General features: G+C 66.2%; 2 protein-coding genes across 2 annotated transcripts in view; one reads left to right on the plus strand and one right to left on the minus strand.

Moving 5' to 3' along the window:
• Positions 1-6851: 6851 nt before the first annotated feature.
• On the minus strand, positions 6852-10950 carry LOC308052383 (protein CutA-like; the record flags this gene model as incomplete). Its single annotated transcript, XM_080364463.1, has 6 exons — positions 6852-7064; positions 7804-7853; positions 8212-8257; positions 8819-8878; positions 10039-10238; positions 10921-10950. The coding sequence occupies 6 exons, from the start codon at positions 10948-10950 to the stop codon at positions 6965-6967; spliced, it is 486 nt and encodes a 161-aa protein (XP_080220589.1). The 3' UTR covers positions 6852-6964.
• Positions 10951-13815: 2865 nt separating this feature from the next.
• Positions 13816-18658, plus strand: part of SYNGAP1 (synaptic Ras GTPase activating protein 1) — a gene marked incomplete at both ends in the record, with an annotated part of 28601 nt that continues 23758 nt past the window's right edge. The window contains 4 exon segments of the mRNA XM_080364459.1: positions 13816-13837; positions 15298-15425; positions 15527-15554; positions 15557-15630. Of these exon segments, the coding sequence (XP_080220585.1) occupies positions 13816-13837; positions 15298-15425; positions 15527-15554; positions 15557-15630 (252 nt within the window).

Genomic DNA, 18658 nt, shown 5'->3' on the forward strand with positions numbered 1-18658 from the left:
GTGTGGAGCTGCTTGGGCTGGGGGGGCGTCACTGGGACTTACTGGGAATTGTGCCCCCCCCAGCGACACCAATGGCCGAGGGACACCAGGAAACCGCGGGAACCGGGGACCCCCGGACGCCTGGGTCCCTCCCGGACGCCTGGGTCCCTCCCGAGCTCCTGGGTCCCTCCCGGACGCCTGGGTCCCTCCTGTCTCCCCCAGGTCTCATCCCCCCATCCCACTTCATGCTCCGCCCCGCCAGGTAACAGCTCCCAGTGCACCCATTAAACTCCCAGTAACCCCCCCCAGTGCTCCCAGTGCACCCATTAAACTCCCAGTAACCCCCCCCAGTGCTCCCAGTAACCCCCCCAGTGCTCCCAGTAACCCCCCCCAGTGCTCCCAGTAACCCCCGGCAACCCCCCCAGTGCTCCCAGTAACCCCCCCAGTGCTCCCAGTAACCCCCCCCAGTGCTCCCAGTAACCCCCCCCCAGTGCTCCCAGTAACCCCCCTAGTGCTCCCAGTAACCCCCCCCAGTGCTCCCAGTAACCCCCGGCAACCCCCCCAGTGCTCCCAGTAACCCCCCCAGTGCTCCCAGTAACCCCCCCAGTGCTCCCAGTAACCCCCAGCAACCCCCCCAGTGCTCCCAGTACCCCCCCAGTGCTCCCAGTAACCCCCCCCAGTGCTCCCAGTAACCCCCCCCAGTGCTCCCAGTAACCCCCGGCAACCCCCCCAGTGCTCCCAGTACCCCCCCAGTGCTCCCAGTACCCCCCCAGTGCTCCCAGTAACCCCCCCCAGTGCTCCCAGTAACCCCCGGCAACCCCCCCAGTGCTCCCAGTACCCCCCCAGTGCTCCCAGTAACCCCCCCCAGTGCTCCCAGTAACCCCAGACGCTCATCTCCCCTTTATCAGGACCCTGGAGGCGGAGCTTGTGGCTGAGAGGAGGCGGAGCCAAGTGCTGGGGGAGGAGCTGGAGGCCCTGAGGGGGCGGAGCCAAGTCTTGGAGGCGGAGCTTGTGGCTGAGAGGAGGCGGAGCCAAGCGCTGGGGGAGGAGCTGGAGGCTGAGAGGAGGCGGAGCCAAATCTTGGAGGCGGAGCTTGTGGCTGAGAGGAGGCGGAGCCAAGCGCTGGGGGAGGAGCTTGTGGCTGAGAGGAGGCGGAGCCAAGCGCTGGGGGAGGAGCTGGAGGCCCTGAGGGGGCGGAGCCAAGTGCTGGAGGCGGAGCTTGTGACTGAGAGGGGGCGGAGCCACATCTTGGAGGGGGAGCGTGTGGCTGAGAGGGGGCGGAGCAAAGCCCTAGAGGCGGAGCTGGAGGCCCTGAGGGGGCGTGGCCAGGCCCAAGGGGCGGAGCCGGGGGCGGGGCAGCCCCTGGGGCAGGTGAGTGCAGCGCCTGGGGACGGTGTCACCGACCCCTTGTCCCCGGGTGTCCCCGGGTGTCCCCGGTGTCCCCGTCCCCAGTGTCCCCACATGGTCCCCGTGTCCCCCCAGGTGCTGCCCCAGGCCCAGCTCAGCGCCCTGAGCCACATCCTGACCCTGCAGGAGCGGGAACTTGACCTTGAGGTGGGACGGTGGGGGGACAGGGGGGCACAGGGGGGTCAGGAGGTGACTCCAGCCCCCCCATGTCCCCCCCTCGTCCCCAGGTGTCCCCCCCCGGCCCGTGTCCCCCCCGCGTGGGGACTCTCTTGGGGCGCTGGCGGCACAAGGTCTTTGTCCTCCTGGTGCAGCTGCAGGTCCAGGAGGAGGCGCTGCGGAGCCTGCGGGGGCAGGTGGGCCCGGACGCCTGGGTCCCTCCCGGACGCCTGGGTCCCCTCTGGAGGGTGGGGCTGGGTCCCACTGGAGGGTTCCCCGGACGCCTGGGTCCGTCCCGGACGCCTGGGTCCCCTCTGGAGGGTGGGGCTGGGTCCTGCTGGGGGGGTTCCCCGGACACCTGGGTCCCCCCTGAGCCACTCCCGGACGCCTGGGTCCCTCCTGGACACCTGGGTCCCCTCTGGAGGGTGGGGCTGGGTCCCGCTGGGGGGATCCCCGGACGCCTGGGTCCCTCCCGGACGCCTGGGTCCCCTCTGGAGGGTGGGGCTGGGTCCTGCTGGGGGGGTTCCCCAGACACCTGGGTCCCCCCTGAGCCACTCCCGGACGCCTGGGTCCCTCCCGGACGCCTGGGTCTCCTCTGGAGGGTGGGGCTGGGTCCCACTGGGGGGTTCCCCGGACGCCTGGGTCCCTCCCGGACGCCTGGGTCCCCTCTGGAGGGTGGGGCTGGGTCCCGCTGGGGGGATCCCCGGACGCCTGGGTCCCCCCTGAGCCACTCCCGGACGCCTGGGTCCCTCCCGGACGCCTGGGTCCCCTCTGGAGGGTGGGGCTGGGTCCTGCTGGGGGGTTCCCCGGATGCCTGGGTCCCTCCCGGACGCTTGGGTCCGTCCCGGACGCCTGGGTCCCTCGGCAGGTGCGGGCGCTGGGGACAGCGGTGGCCGCGGGGACGCACCGGGTGACACGGCTGGAGCTGCAGCTGCACGAGGGGGAGAAGCTGCGGAGGGACAGACAGGTGACATGGGGACAGACGGGGGACATGGGGACATCATGGGGACATGGGATATGGGGACATCATGGGGATGTGGGGGGACATGGGATATGGGGACATGGGGGGACAGGGGGACATGGGATATGGGGACAAGGGGACATGGGATATGGGGACATGGGGGGACATGGGATATGGGGACATTATGGGGACATGGGATATGAGGACAAGGGGACATGGGGGGATACATTGGGGACACATTGGGGACACATATGGGGACATGGGGTTGTTTTGGGGACATCAAGGGAGGGCACTTGGGGAGGGGTTGGGGACTTGGGAACACATTGGGGACACTGATCCCTGACCGGGGAGGTGGCGCCAGGTTGGGGACAGTTGGGGGACATTGGGGACAGTTTGGGGCGCTGGGCCGGGGTGGGACATGGGTGTCACCGTCCCCGTGTCCCCGTGTCCCCAGGCTGGCGGCGGCGGGGGCGGCGCGGGACGCCCAGGTGACAAAAGCCACCAGCAGCTTGGGGACAATGAGCGGCCGCCTGAGCCGGGAGGGGGCTGAGGGGTGACACGGGGACACCGGGGGACACGGGGACATTGGGGGGACATGGGGGTATTGGGGACATGGGGGTATTGGGGACGTGGGGGTATTGGGGACAGGGGGGATATGGGGACATTGGGGGAATGTGGGGATATTGGGGACATGGGGACATTGGGGGGACATGGGGATATTAGGGGGACATGGGGACATTAGGGGACATTGAGGGGACATGGGGACATTGGGGGGACATGGGGATATTGGGGACTTGGGGAGACATGGGGGACATGGGGATATTGGGGGGACATGGGGACTTGGGGGGACATGGGGACATTGGGGACTTGGGGAGACATGGGGACATTGGGGACTTGGGGAGACATGGGGGGACTTGGGGGGACATGGGGATATTGGGGACATTGGGGGTACATGGGGGACACTGGGGACATTGGGGGGACATGAGGATATAGGGATATTGGGGACATTGTGGGGACATGGGGACATTGGGGACATGGGGGAATATGTGGATATTGGGGGGACATTGGGGACCTGGGGGGACATGGGGACATCCGGGGGCTATGGGGGTAACATGGGGACATCAGAGGGACACGGGGCACAGGGTGGGGACACAGGGGCCCTGTTGTCACCGTGTCCCCTGTCCCCAGGGCCGGTGGCCCCGGAGTGGCCATGGTGGCCCCAGGACCCGGCGGGTGACAAGTGAGTGACGGGGGGGGACCAGGGGACACGGGGACCCCAGTGGTGGCCCCGTCCCCAGGGTGACCCCGCGTCCCTGTCCCCAGCGCGGTGACGCAGGTGACGCCGGTGACACGGGTGACACGGGTGACACCGGCGGCCGGTGGCCGGCGCAGCGGTGAGTTGGGGACGCTGGGGACCCGGTGCCACCTGTGCAGGTCACCAGGTGGCTGGTGTCACTTGTCCCCGCAGCGCTGGCCCCGGCGGGGACACACGAGCGGGTGACAAAGGACACGGCGGCTTTGGGGACACCGCGCTGCGGGGGGCGGGGAGGGCCGGTGTCACCGCGTCCCCCCTCGTGTCACCCCCCGGGAACCCCCCGTGGGGACGGGACGGGGACCAGCAGAGGTGGGTGTGTGTCCTGTGTCCCCCCCAATGTCCCCCCATGTCGCCAGTGTCCCCGCCATGTCCCCAATGCACCCCCAGTGTCCCCACCATGTCCCCAATGTCCCCCCCATGTCCCCAATGCCTCCCAATGTCCCCCCTGATGTCCCCCCTATGTCCCCAATGTCCCCTCCTGTGTCCCCAATGCCCCCGAATTTTCCCCCCCATGTCCCCAATGTCCCCACCATGTCCCCAATGTCCCCAGTGTCCCCTCCTGTGTCCCCAATGTCCCCCCCAATGTCCCCAATGTCCCCCCCAATGCCCCCAATACCCCCCAATGTCTCACCACGTCCCCAATGTCCCCTCCTGTGTCCCCAATGTCCCTCCAGTGTCCCCAATACCCCCCAGTGTCCCACCATGTCCCCAATGTCCCCTCCTGTGTCCCCAATGCCCCCCAATTTTCCCACCCATGTCCCCAATGTCCCCTCCTATGTCCCCAATGCCCCCACAATGTCCCTTCCTATGTCCCCAATGCCCCCCCAATGTCCCCCCATGTCCCCAATGTCCCCCCATATGTCCCCAATGCCCCCCCAATGTCCCCCCCATGTCCCCAATGTCCCCCCCATGTCCCCAATGTTCCCTCCTGTGTCCCCAATGTCCCCAATGACCCCCAATGTCCCCCTGATGTACCCCCCATGTCCCCAATGTCCCCTTCTGTGTCCCCAGTGTCCCCCGCAATGTCCCCAATGCCCCACCAATGTCCCCCCCATGTCCCCAATGCCCCCCATGTGTCCCCAACGTCCCCGTGTCCCGCAGTGGCACTGGCCGCGCTGGTGACGCAGCTGCAGGCTCTGGGCGCCGCCGTCCTGGGTGACACCGGTGACACCAGCGACCCCCCCGCCCCTCCGGGGACCCAGGCGTCCGGGTGAGCCGCCCCCACCCCCCCTGGAGCAGTTTGTCACCGGTGCCACCGCGGCCGGTGCCCACGGACCCCGCGCCATTGAGTCCCAGCCCAGCAAAGCGGAGGTGACGTCACCGCGGCCACGTGATGTCACCGCAGCCACGTGACCTGCGGGGGGGCTGGGGACAGGGGGCAATGGGGACATGGGGGGCAATGGGGGCCCAGTAGGGCTGCACTGGGAATAAGAGTCTAAACTGGGAACAAGAGTCTTGAGCTGGGCCTAAAACTTGAGCTGGGCCTAAACCTGAGCTGGGCTTAAACCCTGAGCTGGGCTTAAACCCTGAACTGAGCCTAAAACTTGAGCTGGGCCTAAAACTTGAGCTGGGCCTAAAACCTGAACTGGGCCTAAAACCTGAGCTGGGCCTGAGCCTGAACTGGAATTAAAACCTGAACTGAGCTTAAAACCTGAACTGGGTCTGAGCCTGAACTGGGCTTAAAACCTGAGCTGGGCCTAAAACCTGAGCTAGGCCTAAAACCTGAGCTGGGCCTAAAATTTGAGCTAGGCCTAAAACCTGAACTGAGCCTAAACCTGAGCTGGGATTAAAACCTGAACTGAGCCTAAAACCTGAACTGAGCTTAAACCTGAGCTGGGCCTAAAACCTGAGCTGGGATTAAAACCTGAACTGAGCTTAAAACCTGAACTGGGTCTGAGCCTGAAGTGGGCCTAAAACCTGAACTGGGTCTAAACCTGAGCTGGGCCTAAAACCTGAGCTGGGCCTAAAACCTGAGCTGGGCCTAAACCTGAGCTGGGTCTGAACTGAACTGGGATTAAAACCTGAACTGAGCTTAAAACCTGAAATGAGCCTAAAACCTGAACTGCGCCTAAACCTGAACTGGGGCTAAAACCTGACCTGGGATTAAAACCTGAATTGAGCCTAAACCTGAACTGGGGCTAAAACCTGAACTGGGGCTAAAACCTGAGCTGGGCCTAAAACTTGAGCTGGGCCTAAAACCTGAGCTGGGCCTAAACCTGAGCTGGGCCTAAACCTGAACTGGGCCTAAAACCTGAACTGAGCCTAAACCTGAACTGGGATTAAAACCTGAACTGAGCTTAAAACCTGAAATGAGCCTAAAACCTGAACTGTGCCTAAACCTGAACTGGGGCTAAAACCTGAGCTGGGCCTAAACCTGAACTGGGCCTAAAACCTGAGCTGGGATTAAAACCTGAACTGAGCTTAAAACCTGAGCTGGGCCTAAAACCTGAACTGGGCCTGAGCCTGGACTGGCCTTAAAACCTGAACTGGGCTTAAAACCTGAGCTGGGCCTAAACCTGAACTGGGGCCTCAACCCACTGGGCGCTGGGGGCACTGGGGGCACTGGGCACGGGGGGCACTGCCCCCCCCAAATCCCCCCCACACTTTGGGTACAAAACCTTTATTTTTGACGTTTTTTGGCTCTTTAAAGGGGGGAACTGACCCCCCCCCCCCCCAATGGCTCAACATGGCTGGTGGGGGGGGGGGGAGACCCCCCAAGAATGTTGGGGGTTCCTGGGGGTCAGGGGGGTCACGGGGGTCGGGGGGGTCACAGGGGGTCAGGGGGACCCAGCGGGTCAGGGGGGTCCCAGGGGATCGGGGGGGTCCCAGGGGTCAGAGGTCAGGGGTCAGGGGTCGGTGCTGTCCCGCACCCACTGCAGGTACGGGGGGGTCAGGGGGTCCCGGGGGTCAGAGGTCAGGGGTCAGGGGTCGGTGCTGTCCCGCACCCACTGCAGGTACGGGGGGGTCAGGGGGTCCCGGGGGTCAGAGGTCAGGGGTCGGTGCTGTCCCGCACCCACTGCAGGTACGGGGGGGTCAGGGGGTCCCAGGGGTCAGAGGTCAGGGGTCAGGGGTCGGTGCTGTCCCGCACCCACTGCAGGTACGGGGGGGTCAGGGGGTCCCGGGGGTCAGAGGTCAGAGGTCAGGGGTCAGGGGTCGGTGCTGTCCCGCACCCACTGCAGGTACGGGGGGTTCCCCTGTGTCACCGGCACGGCCACCACCTCGGGCACCTCGTACGGGTGGGCGGAGCTGCCGAAGAGGTCACCGGGTCACCTCGGGTCACCCCAGGTCACCCCCTGGTCACTGGGTCACCCTAGGTCACCCCAGGTCACCCCAGGTCACCGGGTCACCCCAGGTCACCCCCCAGTCACCTCGGGTCACCCCATCACCCCAGGTCACCCCAGGTCACCGGGTCATCCCAGGTCACTGGGTCACCCCCCAGTCACCCCGGGTCACCTTGTGTCCCCCCATGTCCCCCCATGTCCCCCCCATGTCTCCATGTCCCCCCATGTCCCCCCATGCCCCCTCCATGTCCCCTCCATGTCCCCCCCATCTCCCCCAATGTCCCCCCACCATGTCCCCCCCATGTCTCCATGCCCCCTCCATGTCCCCCCCATGTCCCCCCATGTCCCCCCCGTGTCCCTCCATGTCCCCCCACGTCCCCCCCGTGTCCCCCCATGTCCCCTCCATGTCCCCTCCATCTCCCCCAATGTCCCCCCACCATGTCCCCCCCATGTCCCCATGTCCCCCCACCATGTCCCCCCATGTCCCTCCCATGTCCCCTCCATGTCCCCCCCATGCCCCCCCATGTCCCCTCACATCCCCCCACGTCCCCTCTGTGTCCCCCGTGTTCCCCCCATGTCCCCCCGTGTCCCCCCCATGTCCCCTCCCCATGTCCCCCCCATGTCCCCCCACGTCCCCCCATGTCCCCTCCCCATATCCCCCCCAATGTCCCCCCGTGTCCCCCCCATGTCCCCCCCGCCCTCACCGCACAAACGCCGCCAGCGCCGGGACCCGGGAGCTGCGGGTCTTGATCATCTGGGGACATTGGGGACACCGCGGGGACATTGGGGACATCCCAGGGACATTGGGGACACCACAGGGGCATTGGGGACACCGTGGGGACATTGGGGATACCCTGGGGACATTGTGAGGACATTGGGGACACCCCAGGGACATTGTGCGGACATTGGGGACACCGTGGGGACAGTGGGGACACCCCAGGGACATTGGGGACACCGTGGGGACACTGGGGACACCCCGGGGACATTGTGAGGATATTGGGGACACCCCAGGGACATTGTGCGGACATTGGGGACACTCCAGGGACATTGGGGACACCCCAGGGACACCGTGGGGACAGTGGGGACAGTGGGGACACGGGGGTGTCACTCACCAGCAGCACCTCCCCGTCCTCTTCCAGCTTCCCCCGCCAGCTGTAACTGCGGGGGCAGGGCTGGCACCCCGGGTCCCCCCATGGCCCCCCATGGCCCCCCGTGTCCCCCCATATCCCCCCATGGCCCCCCATGGCCCCCCGTGTCCCCCCATATCCCCCCATGGCCCCCCATGGCCCCCCATGGCCCCCTGGGTCCCCCCATATCCCCCATGTCCCAGTGTCCCCCCATATCCCGGTTTTCCCCCATATCCCAGTGTCCCTCTATGTCCCCATGTCCCCCCATATCCCCCATGTCCTCCCATATCCCCTGTGTCCCCCCATATCCTCCACATCCCCCCCCATTCCTATGTCCCCCCATGTCCCCATCTCCCAGAGTCCCCCCATGTCCCCGTGTCCCCCCCATGTCCCTGTGTCCCACCATGTCCCCCCATGTCCCCTGGGTCCCCCCATATCCCCCATGTCCCAGTGTCCCCCCATATCCCCCATGTCCCCCTCATCCCTGTGTCCCCCCATGTCCCCATGTCCCTGTATCCCCCAATGTCCCCCCATGTCCCCGTGTCCCCCCATGTCCCCCCGAGTCCCCCCCGTGTCCCCCGTCCCCACTCACACGGAGGTGACGTGGGGCAGGATGTTGACACACGCAGCCAAACGTTTCTCCACCATCGCCCTGGGGACAGTGGGGACAGTGGCACCCCCGTGTCACCCCCCGTGTCACCCCCAGGCCTGTGTCACCCCCCATGTCACCCCCATGGCACCCCCAGTCCTGTGTCACCCCCATGTCCCCCCCCGGGTCCCCATCTCTGTGTCCCCCCCAACCAGGGTCCCCCTGTCCCCACCCCGTATCACCCCCCACGTCCCCCCCAATGTCACCCGCAGTGTCACCCCCTGTCCCCCCAGCGTGTCCCCAAGTGCCCCCCCACTACCTGAGCTGTCACCCCCATGTCCCCCATGTCCCTATGTCCCCATATCCCCCTGTCCCCACATCCCCAGTGTCCCCATGTCCCCATATCCCCCTGTCCCCATACCCCCCTGTCCCCATGTCCCCCTGTCCCCCTGTCCCCATGTCCCCCTGTCCCATGTCCCCTTGTCCCCATGTCCCATGTCCCCATGTCCCCATGTCCCCCTGTCCTCATGTCCCCCTGTCCCCCTGTCCCCATGTCCCATGTCCCCATGTCCCCCTGTCCCCATGTCCCCCTGTCCCCCTGTCCCCATGTCCCATGTCCCCATGTCCCCCTGTCCCCATGTCCCCCTGTCCCCCTGTCCCCATATCCCCATGTCCCCCTGTCTCCATGTCCCCCTGTCCCCCTGTCCCCATGTCCCCCTGTCCCCCTGTCCCCCTGTCCCCCTGTCCCCATGTCCCCATGTCCCCCTGTCCCCCTGTCCCCCTGTCCCCATGTCCCCATGTCCCCCTGTCCCCATGTCCCCCTGTCCCCATGTCCCCCTGTCCTCCTCTCCCCATATCCCCATGTCCCCCTGTCCCCATGTCCCCATGTCCCCCTGTCCCCATGTCCCCCTGTCCCATGTCCCCATGTCCCCATGTCCCCCTGTCCCCTGTCCCCATGTCCCCCTGTCCCCCATGTCCCCCATATCCCCCTGTCCCCATGTCCCCCTGTCCCCGTGTCCCCCTGTCCCCATATCCCCCTGTCCCCATGTCCCCATGTCCCCCTGTCCCCATGTCCCCATGTCCCCTGTCCCCATGTCCCCCTGTCCCCATATCCCCCTGTCCCCATGTCCCCATGTCCCCCTGTCCCCCTGTCCCCATATCCCCCTGTCCCCATGTCCCCCTGTCCCCCTGTCCCATGTCCCCATGTCCCCCTGTCCCCGCACCGCGCCAGCTCTTTGGCCACGGTCTCGTTGGGGCAGGTGACAAAAGCGGCCGAGAGGTCACCGGGGTCGCCGGGGTCAGCGGGGGGAGGGGCGGCGGTGGGGGGAGGGGCGGCGGTGGGGGGAGGGGCGGCCATGCCCAGCAGCCGCCGGCCCAGCGCCTGCAGCAGCGGCACCGACGTCACCGTCACCAGCGCCAGCACCTGCGGGGGAGGGACACCTGGCACCATAGCCCCGCCCACATCTCAATAGCCCCGCCCATAGCGTGATGGCCCCGCCCATATCGTGATATACCCACCCATAGCACGATGGCCCCGCCCCATCACCATAGCCCCGCCCATATCTCAATAGCCCCGCCTCGTCACCATAGCCCCGCCCATATCATGATGGCCATGCCCTGTCACCAGAGCCCCGCCCATATCGCGATAGCCCCGCCCATATCTCGACAGCCCCCGCCCTGTTGTGATATACCCGCCCATATCGCAATGGCCCCGCCCATATCTCAATAGCCCCGCCCTGTCATGATGGCCCCGCCCATATCATGATAGTCCCGCCCATATCTCAATAGCCCCGCCCTGTCACGATGGCCCCGCCCATATCATGATAGTCCCGCCCATATCTCAATAGCCCCGCCCTGTCATGATGGCCCCGCCCATATCGCAATGGCCCCGCCCGTATCATGATACCCCCACCCTGTCGTGATAGACCCGCCTGTATCGCGGTGGCCCCGCCCATATCGTGATGGCCCCACCCGTATCTCAATAGCCCCGCCCATATCTCAATAGCCCCGCCCTATCACGATAGCCCCACCCATACTGCGATATCCCCACCTGTATCGCGATATCCCCAAACTGTATCGCAATATCCCCACCTGTATCGCGATACCTCCACCCATATCGTGATATCCCCACCCATATCGCGATATGCCCACCCTGTCACGATACCCACTCACCACATCCCGATATCACCAAACTGTATCGTGATATCTATCGCCACCCATATCGCGATATCTATCCCCACCCATATTGCGATATCCCCAAACCAGATTACGAGATTCTCACCCATATCACGACATCCACAAACTATATCACAATATCCCCACCCATATCGCGATATCCCCAAACTGTATCGTGATATCCCCACCTATATAGTGATATCCCCACCCATATACACAATATAGGTTTAGGGGTATCGCGATACCCCCAAACTGCACCATGATATCCCCAAACTGTATCGCGATATCCCCACCCGTATCGCGATACCCCCCCCCCATATCACGACACCCCCCCCCCCCCATATCGCGATACCCCCCCCCCGCGTCACTCACCGCAGCCGTCACGTGCATGTGGAGGCAGCGCCCCCTGCGGGACGGGCGGCGTCAGGACCCCCAGCCCCCTATAGCGCCCCCCACCCCCTATAGCACCCCCTGACCCCCCCAACCCCCCATAGACCCCTATAGAGCCCCCCCAGCCCCTATAGCACCCCCTGACCCCCCCAACCCCCTATAGAGCCCCCCCAGCCCCTATAGCACCCCCTGACCCCCCCAACCCCCTATAGAGCCCCCCCAGCCCCTATAGCACCCCCTGACCCCCCCAACCCCCTATAGAACCCCCCCAGCCCCTATAGCACCCCCTGACCCCCCCAACCCCCTATAGGCCCCTATAGAGCCCCCCAGCCCCTACAGCACCCCCGACCCCCCCAACCCCCCGTAGGCCCCTATAGAGCCCCCCCCAGTCCCTACAGCACCCCCAGGATCCCTGACCCCCCCCAACCCCCCAACTCTATAGAACCCCCGACCCCCCCAACTCTATAGAGCCCCCCCGGGACCCCCCAACTCTATAGAACCCCCGACCCCCCCAACCCTATAGAACCCTGGACACCCCTAACTCTATAGAGCCCCCCTGGGACCCCCCAACTCTATAGAACCCTGGACCCCCCCAACTCTATAGAGCCCCCCCGGGACCCCCCAACTCTATAGAACCCTGGACCCCCCCAACTCTATAGAACCCACCCGGGACCCCCCAACTCTATAGAACCCCGGGCCCCCCCAACTCTATAGAGCCCCCGCGGGACCCCCCAACCCTATAGAACCCCGGGCCCCCCCAACTCTATAGAACCCCTCCGACCCCCCAACTCTATAGAACCCCTGACCCCCCAACTCTATAGAACTCCCGACCCCCCCGGGATCCCCCAACTCTATAGAACCCCCGACCCCCCCAACTCTATACAACCCACCCGGGACCCCCCAACTCTATAGAACCCCTGACCCCCCAACTCTATAGAACCCCTGACCCCCCCAACTCTATAGAACCCTCCTGGGACCCCCCAACTCTATAGAACCCCCAACTCCCCCGGACCCCCAACTCTATAGAACCTCCGATTCCCCCAACCCTATAGAACACCCGACCCCCCCCAACTCTATAGAACTCCCGACCCCCCCGACCCCCCAACTCTATAGAAACCTGAACCCCCCCAACTCTATAGAGCCGCCCCCGGGACCCCCCAACTCTATAGAACCCTGGACCCCCCCCAACTCTATAGCACCCCCGATCTCCCCAACCCTATAGAACCCCCGACCCCCCCGGGACCCCCCGGGACCCCCCGACCCCCCCCGTCCCCTCCCCCGCCGCTCGCGCTCCGCACCCGCCGCGCGGCCGCCGCCACCACGTGACCCGCGCGGCCCCGCCCCCTCCCGCCGCCCCTCCCCCGAGCGCGAGCGGAAGCGGCGGGAAACGGGGCGGGGGGAAGGGCCAGGGCGGGAGAGTGACGACACTGTGACGTCATAGCTCACACCTCGCGCGCGTTCGCGAAGCGGCGTGAACTGGGAGAACTGGGAGAACTGGGATGGGGACCCTGGGGACACTGGGAGCACTGGGGACACTGGGATGGGGACACTGGGGACATTGGGATGGGGACACTGGGGACACTGGGATGGGGACATTGGGGACACTGGGAGCACTGGGATGGGGACATTGGGGACACTGGGATGGGGACCCTGGGGACACTGGGATGGGGACATTGGGGACACTGGGAGCACTGGGATGGGGACACTGGGATGGGGACATTGGGGACACTGGGGACACTGGGATGGGGACATTGGGGACACTGGGATGGGGACCCTGGAGACCCTGGAGACCCTGGGGACACTGGGGACACTGGGATGGGGACATTGGGGACACTGGGATGGGGACACTGGGAGCACTGGGATGGGGACATTGGGGACACTGGGGACACTGGGATGGGGACATTGGGGACACTGGGATGGTGACATTGGGGACACTGGGATGGGGACACTGGGAGCACTGGGAGCACTGGGATGGGGACCCTGGGGACACTGGGATGGGGACATTGGGGACACTGGGATGGGGACACTGGGATGGGGACACTGGGATGGGGACCCTGGGGACACTGGGATGGGGACACTGGGAGCACTGGGAGCACTGGGATGGTGACACTGGGGACACTGGGAGCACCGGAGGGAGGTGACAACGGGCCCATCGTGTCACCGGTGCCGCGGGGGCTCTTAAAGGCGCCGCGCCCCGGACGCCTGGGTCCCTCCCGCACTCCTGGGTCCGTCCCCCCCCCCTCACCCCCCCCCCCGCAACTCCTTAGCCCCACCCCCTCCGCCTGCGTCCCCTCCCCCGCCCCTTGAGCCGCCTGGCCCCGCCCCCTTCTCTCCCCCCCCCCCCCCACCACCTCCCGCCTCCCGGACGCCTGGGTCCCTCCCCCGGACGCCTGGGTCCCCCGCGCCGCCCGGGGGCAGCGAGCGGCGGAGGAACCATGTCCTATGTCCCCTTCCGAGGTACCGGAGCGGGGGGCGCGGGGGGGGGAGGGGAGGGGAAGGGAAGGGCCCGATCCCGCCGCCCGTACCGGCTACGGGGGGGGCGCGACCGGGGGGGCGGGAGCGGGGACACCGGGGCCGGGGTGATGGGAACGGGGGTGTCAGTACCGGAGATACCGGGGCCGGGGGTGTCAGTACCGGGGGTGTCAGTACCGGAGATACCGGGACCGGGGGTGTCAGTACCGGGGATACCGGGGCCGGGGGTGTCAGTACCGGGGGTGTCAGTACCGGAGATACCGGGGCCGGGGGTGTCAGTACCGGGGGTGTCAGTACCGGAGATACCGGGGCCGGGGGTGTCAGTACCGGCGATATCGGGACCGGGGGCCGATGCTGGCGATGCCGGTACCGGGGATGCTGGTACCGGTGATACCGGGACCGGGTGATGCCGGTACCGGTGATACCGGGACCGGGTGATGCCGGTACCGGTGATGCCGGTACCGGTGATGCTGGTACCGGGGTGATGCTGATACCGGTGATGCTGGTACCGGTGATGCTGGTACCGGGGATGCTGGGACCGGGTGATGCTGATACCGAGTGATACCGGTACCGGGGATGCCGGTACTGGGTGATGCTGCCGCTGGAGGGTGTTGGTGTTTTGGGGGGGATGCTCGTGTGGACCTGATGCCGGTACCGGGGTCGGTGGTACCGGGGTCGGTGGTACCGGGGGTGCCGGTCCCGGTTCGGCCGGGGGGACCGAGGGGGGTCCCCGGGGACCGGCCTGACCCACTTCGGAAACGGGGCCGGGGGCGGGACCCGGAGGGGACCCAGGCGTCCGGGCCTCGTGCATCCTCAGCGTGGGAGGCCAGAAGGGACCCAGGCGTTCGGAAGGGGACCCAGGTGTCCGGGCCTTGCCCATCCCCCCCCCACCCACCTCTGCCCTCCCGCTATGGGAGTCCTGAGGGACCCAGGAGTTCGGGGAGGTGGGGGGATGGTGAGGACCCAGGTGTCCGGGCCTCACCTGCCTCCCCTAGACCTCAAGTTGGGGGATCCAGGTGTTCAGGAGGGGACCCAGGCGTTCGGGAGGGGACCCAGGCGTCCGGGGCCTTGTGCATCCTCCATCCTCACCGTGGGAGGCCTGGGGGGGGACCCAGGCGTTCGGGAGGGGACCTAAGCGTTCGGGAGGGGAACCCCATCATCCAGGAGGGGACCCAGGCATCCGGGAGGGGACCCAGGCGTCCGGGAGGGTACCCAGGCGTCTGGGAGAGGACCCAGGCATCCGGGAGAGGACCCAGGCGTCCGGCTGCCCACCCCCCCACCCCCCCCCACCCCGTGGGCTGCGGTTGCCACAGCAACGCCGGGGATGCGGGAGCCCGGCACCCATGGGTGGGGGGTGGGGGGGGAGCGGTGAGATGGGGGTGGGGGGCGGCCCAGCTGTGACCCCCCCCACACACACACCCCTCCCCCCCTCCCTCTCCCCCCAGATGTGCGAGCAGCGCCCCCCCCGCTGGCCCGCGGGCCCTACGCCCCCTCCCCCTACGAGCGCCCCCCCTGGAACCCCCGGTTCTGCATCATCTCGGGGAACCAGCTGCTGATGCTGGACGAGGAGGAGGTGAGCGGGGGGGGGGGGGGTATGGTGGGGGGTGGGGGGGGGGTCCGGGGGGGGGGGGGGGGAGGGGTCCCCGCTTTGGTGTGACCCCCCCGCACCCCCAGATCCACCCGCTGCTGCTGCGCGAGCGCCGGGGGAGCCGTGCCGGAGCAAACTGCTGCGCCGCACCGTCAGCGTCCCGGTGGAGGGGCGGCCGCACCCCGAGCACGGTACCCGCGCCCGGACGCCTGGGTCCCCCCGCGCCGTGCGGGGGGGGTGGGGGGGGAGAGAAACGAGGCTCCCAATGCACCCCCTCCCCACAATCCACACACCCCCCCCATCCCCCATATCCACCCACCCACCCATCCCATAATAGCACAGGACCTGGGACCCCGGACGCCTGGGTCCCTTTGCACTCGGGGTGGGGAGGGGGGGGGGTGGGAGAAATGAGGCTCCCAATCCACACCCCCCCCATAATCCACACCCCCCCTCAACAATCCACACCCCCCCCCCCCCCAATCCACACCCCCCCTCCCCTAATCCACCCACCCCCCCATCCCATAATACCACGGGACCTGGGACCCCGGACGCCTGGGTCCCTTTGCACTCGGGGTGGGGAGGGGGGGGAGTGGGAGAAATGAGGCTCCCAATGCACACCCCCCCCACAATCCACATCCCCCCCCCGCCCCCCCATAATCCACCCACCCCCCCATCCCATAATACACAGTACCGGGGGACCCGGACGCCTGGGTCCCTTTGCACTGGGGGTGGGGGGAGTGGGAGAAACGAGGCTCCCAATCCACACCCCCCCCCATCCCCCCCCCCAATGCACCCCCATCCCATAATACCATGGGCCCGAACTCCTGGGTCCCCTGTTTTTTTGGGGGGGGGGTGGGGGTAGAGGAAGTGGGAGAGAAGATGCTCAAGGATCCCCCCCCTCCCCGCTATCCCATAATACGCCCCGCGGTTGCTCGGCAACCGTTGCTGGGGAAACCCCGCGGCGCAGGGAGGCGGCCCCGCCCCTCCCCCCCCCCCCCACCCCGTTTCTTCCCAAAAAAAGGGACCCAGGCATCCGGGGGGGACCCAGGCGTCCGGGGGGGACCCAGGCGTCCGGGGAGACCCAGGCGTTCAGGAGGGACCCAGGAGTTCGGGAGGACCCAGGAGTTCGGGAGGGACCCAGGCGTCCGGCCGCCTTGACCTGACCCATTTCTTCCCCCCCCCCCGCGAGGGGACCCAGGCGTCCGGGTCACTCTTTGGGGGGGACCCAGGAGTTCGGGGCCTTGACCCCTCCCACTCTAGGGGGACCCAGGCGTCCGGGTGGCGGGGGTGGGGACACGGGGGACACGATGTCGCCCCTCCCCCCCCCGCCCCTCCCCCGCTTCCTTCCCCGGGGTTTAAAAAAGCGTTTTGTCACCGGGAAACGGCGTCACCGCGGCAACGGGGACACGGGGGGGACACGGGGGACACGCGCCGCCCCCGCGGCCACCGCCGCGCAGCTGCCGCCGGCACCGCGCTCACCGTCCCCCCTGTCACTGTCACCACTGTCACCACTGTCACCCATCACGGCTGTCACCGGCACCACCGGCACCGCTGTCACCATCACCATCACCACCGGCACCGCTGGCACCGTCCCCCCTGTCACTGTCACCACTGTCACCATCACCATCCCCACTGTCACCATCACCACTGTCACCACTGTCACCATCACCGGCACCACTGTCACCATCACCACTGTCATCATCCCCACTGTCACTTTCACCACCGTCACCACTGTCACCATCACCACTGTCACTGTCCCCACTGTCACTGCACCGCTGTCATCAGCACCACCGGCACCCCTGTCACTGTCACCACTGTCACCACTGTCACCATCACCGTCCCCTCTGTCACCATCACCACTGTCACCATCACCACTGTCTTCTGTCCCCACTGTCACTGGCACCGTTGTCACCAGCACCACCGGCACCGCGGTCACCGTCACCACCGCACCACTGTCACCATCACCACCAGCACCAGCACCATTGTCACTGTCACCAGCGCCACCGGCACCATCACCACTGTCACTGTCACCATCACCATCCCCACTGTCAACCATCACTACTGTCATCACTGTCACCATCACCGTCCCCTCTGTCCCACTGTCACCGTCACCTCTGTCACCATCACCACTGTCACCACTGTCACTGGCACCACCGTCCCCTCTGTCACCATCACCATCCCCACTGTCATCATCCCCACTGTCACCATCACCAGTGTCACTGTCACCACTGTCACTGTCCTGACTGTCACCACCGCCGCTGTCACCGTCACCACTGCCGCTGTCACCGTCCTCACTGTCACCAGTGTCACCATCACTACTGTCACCACCATCACTGTCCCCACTGTCACGTCACCACTGTCACCAGTGTCACCATCACCGCTGTCATTGTCACCACTGTCACCAGTGTCACCAGTCACCACTGTCACCACCGCCGCTGTCACCGTCACCACTGTCACCGTCCCCACTGTCATCAGTGTCACCATCACCGCTGTCATTGTCACCACTGTCACCATCACTGTCCCCAGTGTCACCGTCACCACTGTCACCAGTGTCACCGTCACCACTGTCACCATCACCACTGTCACTGTCACTACTGTCACTGTCCTGACTGTCACCACCGCCGCTGTCACCGTCACCACTGTCACCGTCCCCACTGTCACCAGTGTCACCATCACTACTGTCACCACCATCACTGTCCCCACTGTCACCATCACCACTGTCACTGTCACCACTGTCACTGTCCTCACTGTCACCACCGCCACTGTCACCGTCACCACTGTCACTGTCACCGTCACCACTGTCACCAGTGTCACTATCACCGCTGTCACTGTCACCACTGTCACCATCACTGTCCCCAGTGTCACCGTCACCACTGTCACCACTGTCACCATCACCACTGTCACTGTCACCACTGTCACTGTCACCAGTCACCATCACTGTCCCCACTGTCACCAGTGTCACCATCACCACTGTCACTGTCACCACTGTCACTGTCACCAGTCACCATCACTGTCCCCACTGTCACCAGTGTCACCATCACCGCTGTCACTGTCATCACTGTCACCATCACCGCTGTCACTGTCACCAGTGTCACCGTCACTGTCCCCACTGTCACCATCACCACGGCCGCTGTCACCACAGCCACGTGCCACCGCTGTCACCATGGTCACTGTCACCACTGTCCCCACCACCGCTATCACTGTCACCACCACCAGTG

This window comes from Nesoenas mayeri, assembly GCF_963082525.1.
Source record: "Nesoenas mayeri genome assembly, contig: SCAFFOLD_101, whole genome shotgun sequence".
Classification (NCBI taxonomy): domain Eukaryota; kingdom Metazoa; phylum Chordata; class Aves; order Columbiformes; family Columbidae; genus Nesoenas; species Nesoenas mayeri.